The 10,715-nt window shown below is 44.6% G+C and overlaps 1 protein-coding gene across 4 annotated transcripts; it reads left to right on the forward strand.

The window, feature by feature from the left end:
- Positions 1-5,254: 5,254 nt before the first annotated feature.
- Positions 5,255-10,659, forward strand: LOC121572209 (RAB6A-GEF complex partner protein 2). 4 transcript variants are annotated; one of them, XM_045225549.1, is made up of 10 exons: positions 5,255-5,364; positions 5,596-5,667; positions 5,829-5,944; positions 6,130-6,263; positions 6,817-6,900; positions 7,108-7,257; positions 7,492-7,638; positions 7,915-8,042; positions 8,135-8,312; positions 10,036-10,659. In XM_045225549.1, the coding sequence occupies exons 3-10, from the start codon at positions 5,829-5,831 to the stop codon at positions 10,257-10,259; spliced, it is 1,161 nt and encodes a 386-aa protein (XP_045081484.1). In that variant the 5' UTR covers positions 5,255-5,364; positions 5,596-5,667; the 3' UTR covers positions 10,260-10,659. The 4 variants fall into 4 exon arrangements, with proteins under 4 accessions (XP_045081484.1, XP_045081486.1, XP_041740077.1 ...); XM_041884143.2 differs by lacking the exon at positions 5,255-5,364 and adding an exon at positions 5,372-5,447; XM_045225551.1 differs by lacking the exon at positions 5,596-5,667 and having other exon boundaries at positions 5,262-5,364.
- Positions 10,660-10,715: the final 56 nt, after the last annotated feature.

Raw genomic sequence — 10,715 nt, forward strand, 5'->3', positions numbered from 1 at the left:
AATGATGTAATATGCCAGGCATATATGTATACTGTAGCTAAGAAAGTAATACTAAGTGTATGTTGTGTAGTAAGCTGTTAGTAGCCCATGTAATTTGGTCCCTTTCCCCCTCATAATTTAGCCTACTATTCTGACATGGTGGTGCACATGTAGCCTATAACCTGTTTTAGAGAAATGTCATCATCGAATAGTGTAAGAGCTTTCATTGTCTGCTCATATGCCCCCTTTATTTATCCTACGGTTCTGACTTGGTGTACAGGGAGAATACTGTAAGAACGGCCCGTGTTCTGAATTCTGTCACTGTACATTTCAAAAGTGCTGAACAAATAATTATATTGACTACATCTGTCTTAGCTCGCTCATTAATGTCTTAATCGAAATTACAGATTGCCTCTTATCCGCTCATCGTTCGCTTATGATATAGTTTGTACATCTCAATTGTCAGTAGAAACCACATTTGTTTAAACAAGTCAGCCAAATCAGCTATGTTTTTTAAAAAGGCAGTAAAGGAGGCTGAATGAACTGTTTTGCTGCCAGATAAGGCTCAGCTGATTCACTCCATAGTACTGAAAAGAAAGCTCTGCTGTTGGGACAGCTTTATGTAGGCCCTAACAGTTTGTGGGCACCGTTTGTCAACGTTATTGTGCAATTAATGTATTGTTTAGTGTTGTGTGGTGTCCTGGCTTTGCTAGCATTCATTTAAAAAAATTGGGGGAGTTTGCCCCACTAAGATTTACATGCTAAAATTGCCACTGCACAGGGCAGCCAAACCCTTGTCCACAAGCTGCATGACACTTTCATGGCATGCTTCCTCAAGACTGAGCATCTCCACACCACACCCAAGAAGCTCATGGAGATGGACTTCATTGACAAGATGCTGCCTTCCAGAGAGTTGTATATTGGATCAGTGGCTGAGAAACTCAAGGCAGAAAATCCAGGACACATTTTTTACATTTACATTTTAGTCATTTAGCAGACGCTCTTATCCAGAGCGACTTACAGTTAGTGCATACATCATTTTTTTTTTGCAAACGCCATGCTCTATCAACTGAGCTACATCCCTGCCGGCCATTCCCTCCCCTACCCTGGACGACGCTGGGCCAATTGCGCGCCGCCCCATGGGTCTCCCGGTCGCGGTCGGCTACGACAGAGCCTGGATTCGAACCAGGATCTCTAGTGGCACAGCTAGCACTGCGATGCAGTGCCTTAGACCACTGCACCCGGTTAGTAAATGTATAAGGATAATGTATGGGTAAAATGTTTTCATTTACAATCTGTATTGTCATAATGTTTTCCAGATTGTGCAGTTGTTTCTTGACATGGTGAAGATGGCATACATGACAACTGCATCCTACATGCAGAAGAAACCCTGCAATCACTCTCTGACCCAGGATGAGAGGCCATTCACAGACTGGCATCCTGCAGAAGCGACTTGCGGGGATGATGGGCCACCTAGAGCCACCCGAATGTGATGTACCACTGGAAGTCGTGAAGTTTAATGTGGGTTCCACCCTTCTCTCTTACAGGGATGGTGAGGACAACATGGTCAAGTGGTGGGCTGAAGTCAAGAACACTGGAAAATACCCAGGCCTGAACCATGTTGTACTATGGTCCTATTGTGGGGTCTTTGTTTAATGTGATGGGAGACATCATAGACCAGAAGAGCACCAACATGAACATGACTACCTTCAATGCCATTCATACCACCAAATACTGTATGTCCTCCGGTCCAGGAGTCTGACTGCCATACAGATGTTACAGAGAGACGATGTCAAGTTGAGCAAGGTTGACAATGGACTCTGTAAGAACATCGGCACTGCAGGAACAAAGGACAAAGCTCAGAGACAGGAGAACCTGATGAATGCAAAGGGATGCAAGGACAGATGATACATGATACATCAAATATAATATTAATGTTTTTTGAGGTTTACAGTGTTAGTTTACAAATACATTGTTTAAGAAAAAACTAATTATTATAAGTGTATATATTTTGGGTCAATGTAGTGCTAGGACAGGAGGGCGCCCAATATGCAAATGATCAATTACCAAAAATACCAAATACATTGAGTTTCCACTAGATAGCACAGCCACAAAGGGAAAATCGGCTATATCTTAAAAATGTATGAAAATGCTTTTTGGTCTTAATTGAAGGTTAGGGTTAGGAATAAGGTTAGCAGTGTGGTTAAGGTTAGGGTTAGCTTTAAAATCAAATTTTAAGAAATTGCAGAAATGGGCGGGGTTTATACGTTTGTGGCTGTGGTAACTAGTGAAGACCCAATAGTTTGCAGAAGTGGACGTATGAGACTGGACCAACTCACAGGGAACAGAGATTTCTGTGTATGCCCCTTCTTCCAATTTGTGCAAAACTAGCTGTATTTTTCTTCTATATGTTCCAAGGTTGATCATATAAGATCACATAAAGTATGCAAGTGTCATATTAAACATGATGTAGCTCAGTTGGTAAGAGCATGGCGTTTGCAACGCCAGGGTTGTGGGTTTGATTCCCACGGGGGGCCAGTATGAAAAATACAACAAAAAAATAATGTATGCACTCACTAACTGTAAGTCGCTCTGGATAAGAGTGTCTGCTAAATGACTAAAATGTAAATGTATGTTATTAAACATACAAGCAATATTTTATGTCCCCAAACACGCTATAAACCCCCACTAGCTACTTACGATATAAATAGCTTCTCCCATATGGCACCGAGCTCTTTTATCAATCAATCAAATTGACGCCCTTTTTATGTCAGCAGATGTCACAATGTGCTTATACTGAAACCCAGCCTATAATCACTGTTTATCAGGGCAGAGGTGAAAAGAGCAATAGGTAAGGCTGGGTTAACTTCACCTGGGAAAGATGTGGTGTGCTATGTTATGTTGGCCTATGTTAGTGATGAGGCACTGGATAAGGTATTGGTGTTGTACAACAGAGTGTGGGAGGAGGGGAAACTACCAGGCAGTTGGAAGGAGGCAGTAGTGGTACCAATCCGGAAGCCCGGGAAGGATCCAACGAAGCCAACAAGCTAACGGCCAATAGCTTTAACATCACATGTATGTAAGATTATTAAACATATGATTACGGAGAGGCTAACTTACTTCCTGGAGAGCAGGGGGCTAGTATTGCCACATCAGAGTGGGTTCAGGAAGGGTAGGGGAGATATGGATCCAGTGCTCTGCTTAGAAGCAGAGGTCAGGAACGATCATGTGAACAAGGAGACTGTTGTAGTTTTTGATGTGGAGAAGGCATATGATATGATGTGGAAGGAGGGGTTGTTAATCAAGCTTGATGTTATGGGGGTAGGAGGAAGAACGTACAACTGGATAAAGGATTTGCTGTTTGGAAGGTCTATCCAGGTGAGGGTGGGGAAGTCTTTATCACGCAGCTACTTGGTGGATAACGGTACACCACAGGGGAGCGTGATTAGTCCTCTGTTGTTCTCAATCATGATCAGTGATGGTAACTCTCAGGTACAGCCGGATATAGGGAGGTCGTTATTTGCAGATGATGGTGCCTTATGGAAGAGGGGAAGAAATGTGCCATACATAGTCAGGAAGGTACAGGAAGCAGTTGATGAGGTAGAGTGGTGGGCATTAATGTGGGGATTCAGGTTCTCTGTAGAGAAAACTCAAACAGTTCTTTACCAGGAGGAAGATGGGTGATGAGGTATGTTTAAGGTTATATGGGAGAAACTTGGAGAGGGTGGGGGCCTTCAGGTTCCTTGGGGTATACTTTGACACTAGACTGACCTGGGCAGAACACATTGAGAGAGTGGTGGGAAAGTGTAAGAAGGTGCTAAATGTGATGCACTGTCTGACGGGGAAGGAGTGGGGGGCTGGGCGTTCCTCATTGAAGACTGTGTATGTTGCATTGATCCGATCTGTAATAGACTATGGCAATATAGCATATGGTTCGGCAGCCCGGACCTCACTGGAAAGGCTAGATGTTATACAGGGGCAAGGACTCAGAATATGTAGTGGGGCGTTTCGGACGTCCCCAGTGGCTGCATTACAGGTGGAGATGGGGGATATGCCATTGCAGATTAGGAGACAGCAGCTGGCAATGAATTTTTGGGTCAACCTACAAGGACATGGGGTGTCTCATCCTGCGAAAGGGAATTTACAGGCATGCTGGGAACATGATGGATACTCCCGCCTCCAGTAGTTGATCTAGAAGTGTTGGAGAGACTACAGAAAGATAGGGAGGGTGTTGATCCAGCTGATTTCTTTAAGAGACGTCTGGAAACTGTGTATCAGGATTTTGTGGCCATTTACACAGATGGTTCAAAAGATCCAAGGACAGGACGTACTGGGTCAGCATTTGTAGTGCAGGAATGTGGGGTGGAAGTCAGGAAACGTATTACAGATCATCTGGCTGTATATACGGCGGAGCTGATGGCCATACCGTTGGCCTTGCAGTGGGTGGAGGAAGTCAAATAAGACAGAGTAGTTATTTGCTCTGATTCATGTGCAGTGTTAATGAGTCTCCAGTCCTTTAGCTCACGTAGCAGACAAGACCTGCTTTATGAGGTGCTACAAACCCATGGCAGGATTAAACAGATGGGTATTCAGATAAGATTTACTTGGGTCCCAGCCCATGTGGGGGTGGAGGGGAAAGAGGCAGTAGATGAACAGGCTAAACAAGCACTTAGTAGTGGGGATGTTGATGTTGAAGTTTCAATGAGCAAGGCAGAGGCAAAAAGACTGATATATACAGTGATGGTGCAGAGATGGCAGGAGCAGTGGAATATAGATAATAAGGGAAGGCATTTATTTCAAGTACAGAGGAAAGTTGGGGAGGGGAGGACGGCAGGAAGGGACAGAAGAGAGGAGGCTATTTTTACAAGATTAATGGTGGGACACAGCCAGTTGAATAAGACATTAAATGTGATAGGAAAGCATCCAACAGGAAAGTGTGATTATTGTCAGGAAACAGAGTCTGTGGATTATGTATTGCTACAGTGTGGGCAGTATCAGAGGGAAAGAGAGAGGATGAGATCTAGTATGAGGGAGAAAGGGATACAGGAAATTAGTTTAAAGAGTATATTGAGTAGAACGTAATTAGATATAGTCTCAAATATTTTATCTTTTTTAAGAGAAACGGGGCTGGCTGGTTGGATTTAGTTTCTCCCTGTATCTGGCCCACACTCCAGTACAGAAGAAGAATAAGAAGAAGAAGAAGAAGAAGAAGAGGAAGAGGAAGAAGAGGAAGAGGAAGAGGAGGAGGAAGTCTCAAGAAGTTTAGTGGGCTGACGTGTAATTCCTCCTGACATTTTCCTGTCAGAGGGGCGCTAGAGAGCTGATGGCCAATAACATGCTATTCTTGAATGGATGCACAGTTGGGATATTTCGTGTTAAAAATGTGTATGTACTAGCTTATTTAAATTGAACTGCTACTTTTTACATTCATTGGGTTCATTGATTGTTTCCACGCTACCGGGAAAATAGTACGTTTTATGGCTTTTCATTTTAACCCCGGGATATTTTATTGTTGTGCAGCTGCGGGGATGGAATGTTTTGTTTATACTAGCTATGTTTGTGTGTTACTGAATTTGTCTCGAAGTTACAATTACTTATTTCATATCGATTTGACAGTTTGACTTTGCTGACTTGGGGCTTGAGTCGTAACCAACTGGCTAGCCGCTGCCACATCTAAGGGCAGCCAAGGTATGGTTTTAGAGCCTTTATTATAGCCTAACATGGTAGCTACCTAACAAACTTACCCTATTTACTAATTTGGCTAGACAATACAATGCGCGTTTCAAAACGTACCTAGCTGTGTTCCAAATAATGTGCATACACTGTTAACATTTGTTCCTCGAGTAAAGATGATCGAGGTGGTGGCCTCTATGGCGCGAGGCCCGGTGTTCCTGGCCGGGGAGATGATGGAGTGTCTCATCACCTTCACCAACCCCATGTCTCACCTCTCCACCTCCGCCAGCAGGTCTCTCTCACTCACTCACTCGTTCACACTCCACACATTTTTCTTCAGTGTCCTCCCCCGTTAACCTTGCCACCACTGCTGAAAAACTCCTAGGGAAACACTGATATTCATGCATTATGTAAGTCTTACAGTTGGGTAAAATGGCTCAACACCACTTAAACCCATGTCCTCTCTCCCTGTGTCAGTGAGATGCTGGCGTGGGCCAGTGCCCAGATCCACTGTCAGTTCCATGGCAGTGAGAGCAGAGTGGCCCTGCCAGCCCAGGGCACCAAACAGGATGTCCAGGCAGAGAGTGACACAGTCCTCATCCCCAGCAGAGGTGAGTGGAGGGATGGACAGAATGGGGAACGAAAGAAAGGAAAGAGAGCTTCGTGATGGAGCGAGATTGGTCGTGTTCCCCAGCTGAGGCATGGCATGGCATTGCATCAACCAATGGTTGCGTATCACGCCAACAACTGTGCAGTCAGGCACCAGATTGCTATAACATATACTGTGGTTAGCTGATATGTTTTACATTACATTTTTTTTTACATTTTAGTCATTTAGCAGATGCTCTTATCCAGAGATACTTATGGATGGACAAGTGTCAAAATGCAACTAATATTTACATTTTAGATACGTTCTTACTTTTACCCATGTGGTCAGTATGAAGCGCCTCCCCGAAGCCTCTAGACCTCTGCACTCCAATGTGTTTCTGCTCCCTGGGCAATCACATGGCTGTTACTGTACATATCCAGTTTGTCTGAGCCACCATGACTGTAAATGATCCTTGTGATGGCGATTAGAGTCCTAAGAACCCCCCCTCTCCTGGGTATGTTCATGTACTGTATGCTCATGCTTGCTTGACACCCTTCAACCACTGTCTTCACCAGGAGAGCGAGGGCAGTGCATGCTGGACACCCCTCCCAAGATACTATTCTGTGACCTGTGTCTGGACCCTGGAGAGAGCAAAACCTGTAAGAGCACACAACCCTGACTCTATAACATACACCGGAGTATAGCTATAATCAGAGTTCAGGGGGGATTCACTCAATCATCTGTCTCTCTCTCGCTTTCTCTGTCTCACGCGCACTTTCTGTCTCTCTCTCTCGCTTTCTGTCTCTCTTTTGCTTTCTCTCTCTCTCTTTCTTTCTCTCTCTTGTTCTCTCTCTCTCCTCCCTCAGACTCGTACAGTGAGGTGGTGCCCAACCATGGCCCCCCTAGTTTCCGTGGCCAGTCAGTGAAGTATGTCTATAAGCTGACCATCGGGTGCCAGAGGGTCAACTCCCCCATCAAACTCCTGCGGGTCCCCTTCAGAGTCCTCGTCTTGCACGGTGAGCTACCCTCTCACTTCGTCTAATCTAACAGAAGCACACCTCACATCAGGGTTGTGTTCAGTAAGGAGAAAATGTTTTGAAACCGTGATATACTGCCTTAATTTGTGCAATAAGAACATTGATTTTCCTTTTCCGTGGCAAAACGCTTTGCCACTCTATGCCCTATGTATGAAATACATTTTACGAATATGTTTTTCTTTCGCCTATAAAATGTTGGTGTCCCCTCTGTAGGCATGCCGGAGCCCCCGTTCCACCAGGACGAGGAGGTGACTCCCTCTAACCCCTTCCTAGAGGAGGAGGAGGGTGGCCGCAGAGACGCCAGACCCCTGGAGATGGCCCTGGACATGTTGATGATCTCCACCTCGCGCCGCTGTCCCCGTGAGTCTCTGGCCCTCCCAGTCTGTGTCATCTAAATGATACCCTATTCCCTTTATAGTGCACTACGTTTGACCGGAGCCCTACAGTATGTGACAGCTCTTCATGTGTGCCTTTTCCCGTTATATCTTATTTGTGTTCCACATCATCTATGTGATGTACTGAGTTTTTTTGGGGCAGACTATGATCCATGGTCTCTAATCTATCCCACTGTTTGTTTGCTTGTTTTTGGGTGTTTACCAGCACTTGACATGCATATGACCTTTGACCTCACCACAGATCTGTTCAACATCACCAACATGCGTGGGAAGGTGGCCAAGTTTTGCATCTTCAAGACTGTCTACAGACTAGGGGAGGATATCATTGGCACCTTCAACTTCTCAGAGGGGGACATTCCCTGTATACAGGTGTGTGTGTGTGTGTGTGTGTGTGTGTGTATATCTGACTCTGTCATATTTTTTACCTGAATGAAGATATTAAGTGTCTGTGTGTGTGTCAGTATTCGGTCAGCCTGCAGAGTGAGGAGGAGATCCAGCAGGGGTACCAGAGGCATCCCGATCAGTCGATCAGTGTGACGGGTCACGGTCGTCACCTAGAGTCCTGCCTCCACACGGCCTCCAGCCACTTCTCCCTCCCTGTCCCCCTCAACGTTACCCCCGGCTTCAGCACAGATATCGGTACGTAACCCAATCTCAACTCTCTACACACACACACACCGTCCCCCTAACGTCATCCCCGGGTTCAGGACAGACATTGGTACGTAGCCTAGTCTGCTTACTTATTTACCTACTTAGACCCATCTCTCCTCAGTCACCGGTTGCGTTCCAAATGCCACCCTTTCCCTATGGGCCCTGGTCAAGTTGTGCACTATACAGTGCCATGAAAAAGTATTTGCCCCGTTTCTGATTTTCTATATTTGTGAATTTTTACGACACAATGTTTTTAGATCTTCACCCAGAACAGAATTCATGGTTCCTTCAATGATGGCAAGTTGTCCAGGTCTTGATGCAGCGAAGCATCACACAATCACACTACCACCACCATGCTTGACCATTGGTACGAGGTTCTTACTGTGGAATGCAGTGTTTGGTTTTCGTGAGACATAACGGGCCACATGTCGTCCAAATATATCCACTTTTGACTCATCTGTCCATAGAACATTCTTCCATGAGTCTTGACAATCTTCCAGGTGACCCATGTCGACTATTTGGACGACATGGGTCCCGTTATGTCTGGTGAAAACCAAACACTGCATTCCACAATAAGAGCCTCCTACCAACAGTCAAGCATGGTGGTGGTAGTGTGATGGTTTGGAGATGCTTTGCTGCCTCAGGACCTGGACGACTTTCCCTCATTGAAGGAACCATTAATTCTGCTCTGTATCAGATAATTCTACAGGAGAATGTCAGGCCATCCGTCCGTGAGCTGAAGCTGAAGCACAGCTGGGTCATGCAGCAAGACAATGATCCAAAACACAAGCAAGTCTACATCAGAATGGCTGAAAATAAACAGATGTAATGTTTTGGAATGGCCTAGTCAAAGTCCAGACCTAAACCCGATTGAGATGTTGTGGCAAGACCTGAAATGAGCAGTTCATGCTTGAAAACCCTCAAATGTTGCTGAGTTAAAGCAGTTCTGCATGGAAGAGTAAGCCAAAATTCCTCCACAGTGATGAGACTGATCAACAACTACAGGACGTTTTCGCTTGCAGTCATTGCAGCTAAAGGTGGCTCAACCAGTTATTGTGTAAGGGGGCAATTACTTTTTCACACAGGGGTATTGGTTGTTGCATAACTTTGTTTTATAAAATAAATGAAATAATTATCAAAATGTTGTTATTTGTTCACTCAAGTTCCTTTTATCTAATATTAGGTTTTGGTTGAAGATATAAAAACATTCAGTGTCGAAAAAATATGCAAAAATAGAGAAAATCAGAAAGAGGCAAATACTTCTTCACGGCACTGTATAGTGAATAGGATGCCATTTGGGACAGGGCCCTCCACTCTCGTCTCCCTGTCCTTGGTTTATTATTAGTGAGTAGCCTGCCCTGCTTTTTGTTTATTATCTGGCTTAGCAGAGAGGGTTTGAGCACTTGACTAGAAGGACCATTGTTCTCACAGATTACCGAGGATGCTGCTCAGTGCCATCACAATAAGATGGTTTCCCAGACACAGATTAAGCCTAGTCTTGGTCTAAGATGGACTTTCAATGGTGAATTTCCATTGAACATGCTTAAACTTTTTCGGGGGGGATAAAGACTAGGTTAAATCTGTATGGGAATCCATCCATAAGAGTAGCTCCTCAACCTTCTCAGCGTCCTTCTGCCTGTACAGCCTAACTATACTTCAGACACTTCTATGACAACCTAAATGAATTATGACATGTTCAACTTGTACACAGTGACCCTGCGATGGCGTCTGCACTTTGAGTTTGTCACATCCCGAGAGCCCATGGAACCGCCTACCGTGCTGCAGAACCAATCAGAGGTCACTTTGTGGACGGGGGCGGAGCATGTTGACGTGGATACGTTCAGTTGGAACCTGCCAATCAAAGTGCTCCCCACCAATCCCGCCCTGACGTCCTACGTCTCCCAGTTCACAGGGACCAACAGCATCAACATTTGAGCGTGTGCGCGTGAGGAGTGAAGGAGGGTTATATTTGCACGAATGGTGATGTAAAGCAGGCAACTATTTTTTTGTGTTTGATATTTTAACATATTATGCAGTGCATCCTATAATTTTGGGGGGATTGCCTCCTTCCTTTTTTTATATAGCTAAAAGATGATGACAACCAATGTAATATGCTACTGTCTGTCTGTGGGGTCATTTACATTTCTGTATTAATTTTTTATCCCTTCATTCAAAACCCCCCCAAAATACAGTCCATAGATTTGTCACGACATTTATTGGTATTTCATATTCAAGAGCTTTGTGCTCTACAACGGTTGTATTCTATTGTATTTTTTCATTGTGAACGAAAGACGGTTCAACGATGTGAATCATGAATAAAAAAAGTGGGTTTTGAGTTTGATGTGAAAATGTGAATAGACTGCTTTTAACCACATACAAATCAACAAAAAC

Source organism: Coregonus clupeaformis, chromosome 16, assembly GCF_020615455.1.
Source record: "Coregonus clupeaformis isolate EN_2021a chromosome 16, ASM2061545v1, whole genome shotgun sequence".
Taxonomy (NCBI): Eukaryota; Metazoa; Chordata; class Actinopteri; order Salmoniformes; family Salmonidae; genus Coregonus; species Coregonus clupeaformis.